Below are 12,516 nucleotides of genomic sequence, written 5' to 3' on the forward strand. Positions count from 1 at the left end.
ATGTTTAGTAACACCTTTGTGAACTAAAATTAGAAACTCAGTGGTTAGAAAAGACAAATAACAAAAGATTGGTGTGGCGTTATTTGTTAAAATCTAAAAGCTGTTTTCCAGGATGTATCCTAGTTTGGTGCACAGGGTTAGAGTAAATTTTAAGCCCTGTTCATTCACTCTCAGGACTAAAGGATGAAGTGAAACACCATGAGATCTCTCTATTATGTTGTGTTCGTAACATACTGCCTAAGCCTACTGATTAATAAAAATGACAGTTTTAAGAGTGAAATTGTCAGCATGATGCTGGTTTATAACTTAGTTTCTACTAATTTGCTTATTTTTGTATAAATTTATGTGGTGGTTAGCTTTGTAAAAATACTGGGCTAGACCTTCTTTGCAGTGTGACAGCCTAACTTCCCTGTGGTTGCTATTGAAGGCGAATTGCTTAGATCCTGTCTCGATCCTTTCAGAGCACGGACTTTTCCGAGACCCCTTCTCCAGACAGTGACTCTGTGAACTCGGTGGAAGGACACTCAGAGCCATCCTGGTTTAAAGACATAAAGTTTGATGACAGTGACACAGAACAGATAGCAGAAGAAGGTGACGAGAATTTGACTAGTGAGTTTTAACTTTCTAACATTTTTGTTTTATGACTCATTACCGTAATATGTGATCAAATAACGTTTTTATTTGTTTAGTTGAAACAGTCCTACTTTAAGATTTATGGCTCCCAACTAAATGTAAACATCTGATAGCAATCCTCGTCCTAGATACAGTATTTTCTTAAGAAACCAACTTGTTAGGCTACTGGCGTTTTCAGATTTTGCCATAGTCTTTAGTTTGCAGCAGCTTAAAATAACTCTGAGCTAATAATGTCACAGCAGACAACTTTCTCACCTCTTCACTATGATATCAGACTTTCTCTCTGCAGAACCTCCAATATATTTCTTCATTTAAAAAAATTCGTTTTACATTTAACTTGATCAAATTTTATTAAGTCTACACAGAAGTACATGAAAATACTGTATCCATTTTGGTATTGCACATTGGGCTTGTATATTAAAAAAAAACATTTTTTTCCTTTCCTCCAATACCCTCATGAAACCCATTTTTTACTCCCCTCCTCTCCCTATATTTCTTTCCCCTCCCCAACACTAAAAGATTCTGCCAGTCCTAGCAAGCGTACATCAGTCAGCAGTTTCCAGTCCACAGTGGACAGTGACTCAGCCGCTTCTATCAGCCTGAACGTGGAGCTGGACAACGTGAACTTCCATATCAAGAAGCCCTCCAAGTACCCACATGTGCCCCCTCACCCTGCTGACCAAAAAGGTAGGAGGTAGTTGCCATCCGGAATCCAAATGCAGGCTGGAGACCTGGGCCTTAGGATCTCACGCCAGCTTGTCCCTCTGGCTTCCTCTGTCCCAGATGGCTGAGGGGATTTGGTGTGGGTTTTGTTCCACCCTTTCTCATTTGCCCCACACCTCCTCCCCATACCTTTTTTGGTTGGTTCCTTTTGTTTCTTGTTTTCTCCCTCAGGACCACCACACCCAGTTTAAAGCTTGTAGTCTTTGAAAGGAACTACATCTGACTGCTCTTCCCTTAGCATAATGTGCAACTTCCAAGGTGGCATTTCTTTGCGTTTATAACATGGATGTTCTGCTCTATTCATTTCTCTTTCTTCATTTAACATTTCAGAGCCTACTTGCTTATGCTGTTACCCAGTAGCTTGTTTTCCTAAACCTTTTCAGATACCTGAACTAGGCTGTGGGAAAAACATTCACATTTCCCAAAACATCTTTCTACTCTAATTTAAAATGCTTTTTATGTACATGCTGTGTTTATTAAAAAGTTCTCTTTGCTACAAAACGAATTCATTGTTTATTTTTAGCTATCTTAGATGACACTTGGGTTTGTTGACTCAAAAATAATAATGGATGTATTCAAAAAAACATTTGGTATAAAAGGAAAAATAAGGTAAACCATTACTAAAATCTAACATAGCAGTGCAGAAGAAATTAATGCTTTTTTAAAATGCGTGATGAAGTTTTCTCGGTTGTATAGAATTAAAACCAATTTAAATTTTAGCCATAAGATGGCATTATGTAAAAGTAAATGAATAAAAAATGTATCAGTAAGTAAATAATTGTGGGATTGCATTATGTTATAGTCACTGAAAAATCGTTATTATAAAGATGAAAGAATTTGTTCTATGATTTCACTTAGAGTTTGAATTTTTAACTTGTGTCTTTCTAAAGCTGAATTGTCTCCTCAGATCAGAAGTACTTGCTTAATTCTTTGCTACTCCCTATTTTGAGCCTAAAAATATGATCAGAAAAGAAAAGCTTATGACCTTAAATGTCTGTGCTAAAAAAATTGGAAACCAGCTTACATTTCTACAACAAATTTCTCATAATTGTTAATATTAGCCATTATCATCAAGATGTGGTAAACTGGTATTTGAGTTACAGTAATAAAAAAGGTATATCTTATTTAAAAATAGAAAATTAGAGAGGGTGTGGGAAAAGATGAGACTTAGCGTAGTGTTGAACATGAATAAGATACTCTTCTTTATGGGAATCCTCAAAACAGAAATTGGAAAAATGGTGGAGAACGTTTGGGTGAGTATGGAAGGACAATGAGCAGACGTGAGTGACACTTGTGTGAGAACTAACTGTAGACTGTGATCACATGGAGGATATTGGATGATGCCCTTGTGATACGAATTACAGATGTGGGTCAGAGGCGAGATCCGTCATGTGGAGAATATCAGTTCTCTGGACACATCTGTTGGCCATTTCATTTTGCTGAAAGTAGAGTGCAAAACACATCATTGACTTGCTGATGATTTCACCTCCTGGAAAGTTTTACGAAGTTTTGAAAAAATCATGATGAAAGTTGACCTGTCATCATAGAATTCATCATAGCAAAAGATGGACTGCTGAGCACAGTCAGACATTTACTTTAGGAAACCTAACTTCATAGTGTTGGGAGAGGAGTAGAACAAGAGGCTCCAATAACGACATTTTTATAGTACAGCTTCAAATTGTGTCTCTAAGGAAAAGGAAAGGCAGAGCACCTGCAGTTGGAAAAAAACCATCATGACTCTTTTGGAACCTTTCTGATGTCAACTCTTCAAGAAGATTGTCTACAGAAGTTATAAGAGGCAATCTTCATATAAGGATGGATCTGAAAGAGGGGCCAGTACTTAAAAAAAAAAAAAAGACAGGATACACAAGTCCAGATTGCACTGAAGTTTGGAGTAAATGCCAAGGATATTTTAGCAAAGATTAAAAAAATTGTAATGCAAAGAAAGAAAGAAAAATTAGTTCAGTTAGCAAAGATTAAAAAAATTGTAATGCAAAGAAAGAAAGAAAAATTAGTTCAGTTATTTGGGGGAGTTGTTTTAGTATTAATCCCCCGCCAAAATAATCTTATCAGGAAAGAACACACATGGTTAAGAGGAAAGTGAAGTTCGAGATAATGAAGAGATAGACAGTGCCTGTTATGTCTGTTGCTAGGTTCCGGCAAACTGTATACCAGATTATTGAAAGAATTTGGAGCTGTGATCATGAGGCCAGAGCATATCTTTGAAGAGTTGTGCAGAATAGAAGATACTTTAGGTGACTAGTAATAGATGCATTAAAAATTTTTAAAAGATGGGTTTTTGATGTGACCGAAAATTGGTCAAATTGTAGACAAATTTAATGCACAGAATGTACTTTGATATTTAGAAAAGGAATTGGTGGTGACTGGGCAACAGTGTTGGTTAACTAAAATAAGTCAGTCCGAAACAACCTTAATTCCATCTTGTATGGTGATATGAGATTGGTACATTAGGAGACCATGATAGACACTGTCATCTTTGATGTTAATAAGACTTTTGATGGTCTTTCAATAGCTTTGTGGACAAAGAAGACAATTTTGCACTGGAAATATGTTAAAGAGGTAGTTAGTTGTAGGCAGTGGTCATATTTACCTGTTAAAAGCACAGGCTCTGGAGTCTCTATGAGCCTCTATGTAAAAACACACATAAAGAGCTAATGTGTTTGGCAAATGTAAGAACCACTATTACTATAATGCATGGACTTGTAGTTTGTTTAATGGCTGTACCAAACATTGAAAGAACAATTAATTATTTAATTAATTTAATTAATTAATTAAATTAATTTATTTTTAACAGGAAGGGAATGCTTCTAGATTATGCTATAGTCCTTTGTCTATCCATATTCTGTGTTCAAGAACTTTTTTGGTCAGCATTTTGAATGTTTTTCAGATTCACACATCGTTAAAATATGGGAAGAACAGTTAGTGTGTTGGATAGCAGGATTGGAATTTAAAAAAATCTTAAGCAATAGACTAACCAGATGAAATTTAACACAAAGAATGTAATTAGGCTTAAGAAGTTTACTATTAATACTCTGGAGAAAGCCATTCTTAATATTTCAGGTGATGTTGCCTTTAAGTATCTGAAGAGTATCTGAAAGGAATGATTCTTATTTTGTATATGGCTGAGGGAAAAACTCAGTTCAGTAGTTAGGAACAGTGAGCTTTTGCTGCTGTGCCCTGGGAGTGTGCAGGTGGTGTCTGAAGGTCCACCTTTCAGAGTTACTGAGGATTGATACTGAGGTTAGGTAGGCTTGGTGACTTCTAAGTTCGCTTTTCATTCGGAATCTGTGAAATGAAAAATTGAGATCTGGAATTTTAAAAGAATTGTTAGGGGGAGTAAGGAATCCTTTGGCCTGCACAGTAAGAATATAATCCAGGAAGTTCCAGCATCAGAAAGAAGGTAATTATTAGATTGATCTCTTGGGTCATTTGCAGCCTCAGGAGTCTACAATATAAGAACTTTATAAATCCCTTAATACATGTTCCTGGTTTTCACAGTTCTCTTGATAGTTTTTAGCATACTGAAATGAATTAATCTTTTTCTATTTTTCTTGTGACTTTCAAATTCAATAATTGATTTTTTCCCGCATTGTAGTTAAGGTGAACACTCATTACTGGAAAGTAAAGATGGTCAGAATGATCTAGTAGTGAAGTGAAAGAATAATAGACTTCTGCTTCTTTTTTCATTCCTCTTAAAATACAAATGAAAATGAGTGGTTTTTAATCTTTCTTTTGAGGTTAAAGGTAATACTAAATTTTTTCTTACAGATCGTTTTCTGTCTTCTAAGGCTGAGAAAATTTGGATTTATAAAATTGATTGAAATAGCTGCACTTAAAAAAATTGTGTTTTTTTCCTTATGTAAGCAAGCCCCTCATTGTCAGAAACTTATAAAACTTAGTGTGATCTTCTGGTTTGATTAATGTTTCACTATTGGTCTTGGAGAGTGATAGAATTAAAATGTATTTTATTATTATGTGCTGCAAGCAGGATTCTGAAGCATTCTTGGAAAGTTAAGAAGTAGGACCTAAAGGAGAGTGAAAATCGTGGCTTCCGTCAGCCTATCGGTCTAACTTCCTATTTATGTGCAAACATGGGGAATAGGAGCAAGTTCAACAGTACCATGAGGAAACAGTTGATCAAATCCCGAATGTGGGGTCTGCTTTAGATTAAAAAGGAACGAAGAGAATGCAGTATATGAACCTTGTTGGATCCAGGTTTGAGGAAAAAACATTATTAAAGCATTTTAGGGACAGTTAGATAAATTTGAATATGAACTGAGTTGATATTAAGACATTCATTGTCAATATTCTTAAATGTGTATAGAGAAGAATGCTCTGATTTTTAAGAGATGCATGCTGAAATATTAGTGGAAAAGTGCAATGATATATATAACTTCAAATGGTTGGGGAAAAAAGAGCATATGTATATGAGTATGTAGCGAGAAATGATTTTGGCAAGTTAACAATTATTGAATCTAGATGGAGAGTATTTCTTTATTTGAAAGTTTTTCATAGTAAAATGGGGAAATTCATCATTTCTGAAATATATATGTATATACATCTATACACATATATATATATATATGCTTTAGTATGAAACGTAAACACTTAAAGCCAATACCTTACTTGAATGAACAGGGGTTAGCATTATTTACTTCTGTGACGGAGGTGTAGAAATAAAGTGTTAACATCTATTTTTACTTGTCTGCACACTTGATTTTGTTGTATTTGGCACAGAACACTTGAATTTTCTAAGTAAAATTTTTTATCTGCTTTCTTGTTTGAAAGATGAGCATATTGGCTTATAAACATTGACTTTTGAAGCCCATTTGTTTATAAATGAAATCTACTTGGAAAGAATTTTGTGAAGAACCTATACCTTAAAGGTCTTAAAATACATTGTGGTTTAATTTGCATGGTAGAAAGAACCCCACTTGAGCTATGCTTGGTCACAGACCTAGAGGAAAGTTCATGGGGAAGTAAAGAATAAGTTTCACTTGTAAGAAAACTAATATTCTAAAAGTTCTAAAAGAACACATTCTGAGTATGTTCAGCAGTTATCGCAACCAACCATTGGGCAGTGTTTGGTTAGAATTTTTGAAAAACTAAAACTCTTATTAGAAAACTGAAAAATCCTTTATTCCCTGCCAATGTCACTTTTGTGTAATTTTTTTTAGCTTATATCCTGAAATTAAAAAACACCGTATATTGTTTTGTGAGGTGGCTTCTCTATCTGTGAATTACCTCATGTAGAGACAAAGTCATCATTTATTAAATAACACAGTAATACATGAGAAAAACTATATAACTTTTTACATTTGTCATGCACATGACTGAAGATCTCAATTTCCATAAAACAGGTTAAGTTTTAATAAGGGAAAAAGAATCTGTTAAAGATAATCTAACATTACTGTTCTTGTTCTATATTTTAATTCAAGTCTATTAAGTTTAGTATGTAGCGTGTGAAACAAGTTTAAAGATACATTTTAGCCTGAAGTTTTCTTGAATTGGCCAGGCAGTGATGGGTGTAGTGTGAGTAATACTTTGCATGTGGGTGTGTTCTCTTTATAATTGTGCTGGCTTGTTATAGTCATAAGTCTCTCCTTTCCTTCCTCCTCTCTCCTCTTTCCCTGGTGTGCAGAGTATTTGATTTCTGACAATGGAGGACAACAGCTCTCAATAAGTGATGCCTTCATCAAAGGTAATTTTATCAAAAGCTGTACATGTGATGGTGTCTCTTACTCATGAGGATATACTTAGGCCTAGCACATTGATTGGTGCAGAGTAGGTACTGAAAATGTATTTGATTATTTTAGTATCATGGGAACACAGTTTTTAATATAGGTAGTAATTTTGAGACTTAAGAATCAAGAATATAAACTTGGGCTTAGTTTGAGAGAAGGTCTCTGATCTGAAAAGTTAATTGTTTAAAAGCTTTTAAATAGAACTTGAATTTTATTATTTTAAAGGCATAACTATTTTATGCTTTCCTACAGCATGATAGCATGAATATAATGTTAAGCTTTGATACACGTATCATCAATGATTGTCAAACATGTCAAAAAGCCCACAGGCAGATCTCACCTAGTTGAGGATGCTGCTTGCCCTGTGAAGTTGGGAAGAGAAGTAGGAAGCAGGGGTAAAGAACTAACTGCTGATCAATTTCGTGGGGCCAAAAGGACGGGTAGAAGAGTACAAGCCTTTTCTTACACCTTCTCTACTTAGCTTACTGTGGAGTAAAGACATGCTTAACTTAATTGGTCCATAACACTCCACAGCTTAGGCCTTAGATAATGGGAGGGTTTCAAATAAAAGAGAGAAAGTAGGGCAAGCTGGTACAAGCGAGGCCACTTGCAGCTGATGTCATAACTTAGCAGTGTTTCTGAACTCACGTCTTGGCATTGGGTTCAACTAGAAGTTTATAGAGAGCCGTTTACATAATTGAAACGTGCTGTCCTTCTATCTCACTTGTCTTGGACACATGCTTTAATGTGTAGTCTGCTGGACTATTTGGTTAAAACACTTTTTTTTGGTTTGGTTTGCTTTAAAGGGGAAGGATTAGAGAATTTTTATAAGCATTTCCCACCTCTTACCATTCATTCAGTCACATTTTCAACAGTTACTTAGCAAATTTTTTTGTAAAGCATTTAGTATTACCTATTTTTCATCTAAGTCCATTTTTATTCTTTTAAAAAATTTAACGGTTGTACAAAATTTTACTTAAATTGTTATTTTTCATGTTTTAATATTTCTTTATAGTTCATTTTTGTGTCTAACTTGTAAAAGTTTTCCTAAAGAAAAAGCCTTCGATCCAAATCTCTAAAAAGAAACACAATTTAGAATTGTCTGAAGAGACTTTCTGCACTGTCTTGAACTGGTTCAGATGGATCAGAACTGAGCTTTTCTCTTTAAACTTGAGCACCCACACAATCACATGTTGTTTTGTCAGCATCCAGATTTCCATTGAATGCAGTTTTCAGTTTGTGATTTTATAGGGAAAATTAACCCCCCTCTTAATGTCCCCAAATAAATTAAAGGACTGTAAAATCGCATTTTATTTGCTTTTCAGAAGCTATATTTATATTTACTGGCTTGAGAGTCCTAGTTGCTTATGTAAATTTGCTTCTCATAGTTTTGTCTCTGATTGTGGCTGTTGGAAATATTGATGTTCCAATGCACACTTAATTCTTTTGTTTATGTATTTATATATGTCCCTGCCTTTTCACACCAACAATTTGAATTGGTCAACTTAAAAAAAAATAAATCGACAACTTCTAAATCTGTGAGTTGATGGTATTATACATTACACTGAAGTATTTCTTCTTTCACACTTTGCTTAGAATCTTTGTTTAATCGTCGAGTCGAGGAAAAATCCAAAGAGCTGCCTTTCACGCCTTTGGGCTGGCATCATAACAACCTGGAGCTGCTAAGGGAAGAAAATGGAGAGAAACAGGCCATGGAGAGGTTACTGTAAGGCAGTGAGCTTTTTGATTGGAATTTTCCATTTTTATAATCTTCAGTGACTTGATAGGCATGTGCATGGTTCTTTTCCTTATAAAGTCAAAATACTAAGATTACTTACGAAATAAAGCCTGTTCTGATGAAAGTTTTTGTAAAACAAAAGTCCTAACCTGTGCTTATCTGTCCCCACTGTAATTTATGTGTTAAAATTTTTATCACATTAAAGGGGTTATCTTAATTGGAGATACTTACAATTTCATTTATGAGCAAATCATTAAGGTCTAGATATAATGCAAGAATAAAATTGACCAGGAAGATCTTATGTGTGAGCCTTAATTCCTGGGCTTATTTCTTTTGTAGACTACTTACTGCATCTTCAGAATTATTGCCTCTGGCAGTATTGACTATACAAACTTCTCTTTTGTAACACTTTTATAGTTCAGCTAATCATAACCACATGATGGCACTACTCCAACAGTTGCTCCATAATGATTCATTGTCACCATCTTGGAGGGACATCATTGTATCACTAGTCTGCCAGGTTGTTCAGACAGTCCGCCCTGATGTCAAGAACCGTGATGATGACATGGATATCCGTCAGTTTGTCCACATCAAAAAAGTGAGCTCTGCTAATGCTTTCCTAACGCTGGGAACTGCTGAGATGGGCCTGATAGTAACTTGTCTCGTAATGGTAATCTAAAAAGTCGTTACCGTGTGGGGTGCTAGGTGAGGAGGGGAAGGTTTTTCTGTCTGCTCAGTTTGTTAGCTCTGCCCTTAGGGATCATGGAAGCCACTCAGGAAGTGAGAGGTAAATGGCAGGGGTGAGTTGGGCATGGAATGAGTTGGGAACCCAAGCAAATATAAATATAGTTTCTAACCTTCTTGCTTCCTCTTCTTGACTTGCCACTTATGAGAAGGCCTGTTTTTAGATTACTGTCGCTGTTCTGAGGAAAAGCAGTGAGTAATTGCTTTATTTAGATAGTAATGGAGTACTATATGTATTTATTTATGTTTTTTTACCAATGACACTTAATAGTGGTTTTAGTTGCCAGATGGCACCGATTTATTAAAATGAGTATTTTAGAGTACCAGATAGTACGTCAGCGTGGGAGGTGTGAAAATAGACAATTGTGTTAGATGCCATTAATTACTGGTTGAAAGGAAGAACTGTATCCTGAAACTTTTTGGTCTGATTTTCGATTACATATTTGATAAAATAAAAAATGGAAATAAATAATAGTATCTATCAGACTGGAGTCTAAGAATGTATCATTGAATTTTATTGTTTTCTTCATTGTTTCATTAGATCCCAGGTGGAAAAAAGTTTGATTCTGTGGTTGTCAATGGATTTGTTTGTACCAAGAATATTGCACATAAAAAGGTAATGTGTTTGTCTTCAACAGTGAAGTCCAGCAAACCATGGCTGCTGTAGTACCCTCATCATGGAAGGAAAGGAGAGTGGGCATTGAGGAGTAACTTAGCAGTGTCTGCCATAGGGGCAAAATTTTGGAGGTTCAGGGAAGGTGTCCCAGAGCTGCTGAGGATTGGGATTTGGATAATGGAATTCATCAGACAAAAGAAGGAAGGGGGAAAGAGGGTGAGGCTTCCAGACCAACACAATGATAGGATACTAGTATCATTTCTCTCCTGACCCTGCCACATCTCAGAGAGGCAAGGTTTCCATAACAGACTGGAGTCTCTCCGCAGGACTAGCACTTTAAGCTCTGTTTTCTCTTCTAGGGCTGAGCTGCAGAAATGTCACTGGCATTCTGTTCTTTCTCACCTTCTATCTCTACCTTCAGACTGGAGGCCTTTTTCTAGCACTTGCACAAAGGAGTGTGAAATTACTTGGTGTATTAAGGAAACTCAGTGATCCTAAGAGGCAAGATAGGAAAGGAGATGAGGCTGGAGGAAGCAGGCAAGGGCTTTGAATCCCATTATGGATCTTGAACTTTATTCTGAAGGCCACTGATTCTCGAAGTCTAGTGTACATGAGCTTCAGGGTGGACTTTGTTAAAAAGGTAGATTCCTAAGCCCAGCCCTTAGAAATTTCCACTCAGATTTAGGGAAGTGGGAGAGTGGGGTGTAAGTGAAGTGTGGGGTTGCTTTTAAAGTAGACACTTGAAGTATTTCCAATGTCATTTGTTGGTCCTCACATTCTGAGAATCCATCAAACTATAGGAGTGTTCTCAATCCTTGCTGTGCTTCAGAATCACTAAGGAAACTTACTGAAAATAGAGATATCCTGACCCCACCTCTGGGAATACTGATTTGATTACAGTGAGAGCTCAGGCAGATTTCTAGTCTGAGGGACTAGATGGATGAACGACCTGTTTTCATTCTTTTCTAAACAGAGACTAATGATTTATTTTTTGTAAGGCAGTAAGCCTTCTGAAAATTGTTTATGGCAGTAGATAAAAAAAGTACGCCTGGACTTGACATTATTTCATAGCAGTAATGCAAAGTCAGTATTTCTGCATAGAGTCTTACTAAAACAGCGCATTACCCATTAAAGTAGTACTATAAGCCAAATGAAACGATCTTCATTGAACAGAGAGGTAAATATGTGGTGCTTTTCTCTGGAATTGAAAATTGTGTGTGGGTGTGGTAGAAACATAGGCATGAATGACTGTCTTGCTGCACTGACCAGATTTAGAGATAGTCTTTAGTCTGTAGTTACCGAAAGAGCCTGACCATAGTTCCCTAGCTGGTGAATCACCGTTTTCAGGAGTATTTGTCAGTCTGGAGTCCTTAAGCTTGGTCAGTCTGAAATCCCCACTGCAGCCTTCAGGCCAGTCTGCCTATGTCTTTAGTTGCATGATTAGGGTATATTGTTTGGATCTCTGCTTCTGGAACTTCTTGTTACCCAATTAGCTTACCAGTATATGAGTGCTTGGAAATAATTTCTATTAGAAATATATTCAGGAGGCATTTTCATTGTTTTCTCCCTCCTGTACACTTCTTGAATTTTTGAAAGGTTAAATTACACTTTCTAGATTGCTGATCTCTGAGAGTTTGTGAAATACCCTATCTTTTTAAAAAAATCTTTATTCAATTTATTAGAGTGATATTAATTAGTAAAATTATATAGGTTTCAAGTAGTGTACAATTCTATAATACATCATCTATATATATTGCATTGTGTGTTCACCACCCAGAGTCAGTTCTCCTTCCGTCACCTTATATTTTGACCTCCTTTACCCTCTTCTGTAATACCAACCCCTCCTCCCCTTACCCTCTGGTGACCACTAAACTGTTGTCTGAGGCTGTGAGTTTTTGTTTATTTGTTTGTCTTGTTCCTTTGTTGTTTTCAGTTTTATAGCCCACATATGAGTGAAGTCATATAGTTCTCAGCATTTTCTGTCTGACTTATTTCACTTAGCATGATAATCAAGATCCGTCCATCTTGTCACAAATGGCAGTATTTCATTTTTTCTTATGGCTGAGTAGTATTCCATTGTGTATATATACCACATCTTCTATATCCAATCATCTGTTGAATACATTTTGGTTGTTTCCATGTCTTGGCCACTTTGAATAATGCTCCAATGAGCATAGGGGTACACATATCTTTACAGATAAATGTTTTCAGATTTTTTTGTTAGATACCTAGAACAGGGATTGCTGGGTCGTATTAAGAACTCTATTCTTAATTTTTTGAGGAACCTCCATACTGTT

The 12,516-nt window shown here is 35.9% G+C and overlaps 1 protein-coding gene across 7 annotated transcripts in view; it reads left to right on the forward strand.

Annotated features, from left to right (window-relative positions):
* PIKFYVE (phosphoinositide kinase, FYVE-type zinc finger containing) overlaps positions 1-12,516 on the forward strand; it is a 69,399-nt gene that overhangs the window by 20,307 nt on the left and 36,576 nt on the right. For 5 of the 7 annotated variants that reach the window (XM_019726947.3, XM_019726946.3, XM_019726949.3 and 2 more), the window contains 6 exons: positions 462-609; positions 1,153-1,320; positions 7,019-7,078; positions 8,718-8,847; positions 9,277-9,457; positions 10,145-10,219. In XM_019726947.3, the coding sequence (XP_019582506.3) occupies positions 462-609; positions 1,153-1,320; positions 7,019-7,078; positions 8,718-8,847; positions 9,277-9,457; positions 10,145-10,219 (762 nt within the window). The remainder of the gene's footprint in view (positions 1-461; positions 610-1,152; positions 1,321-7,018; positions 7,079-8,717; positions 8,848-9,276; positions 9,458-10,144; positions 10,220-12,516) is intronic. The other 2 variants (XM_019726951.3, XM_019726952.3) reach the window with 1 other exon arrangement.

The sequence above is a fragment of the Rhinolophus sinicus genome, chromosome 17 (assembly GCF_057876585.1).
Source record: "Rhinolophus sinicus isolate RSI-liver-muscle chromosome 17, RSI-T2T, whole genome shotgun sequence".
NCBI classification, from domain to species: domain Eukaryota; kingdom Metazoa; phylum Chordata; class Mammalia; order Chiroptera; family Rhinolophidae; genus Rhinolophus; species Rhinolophus sinicus.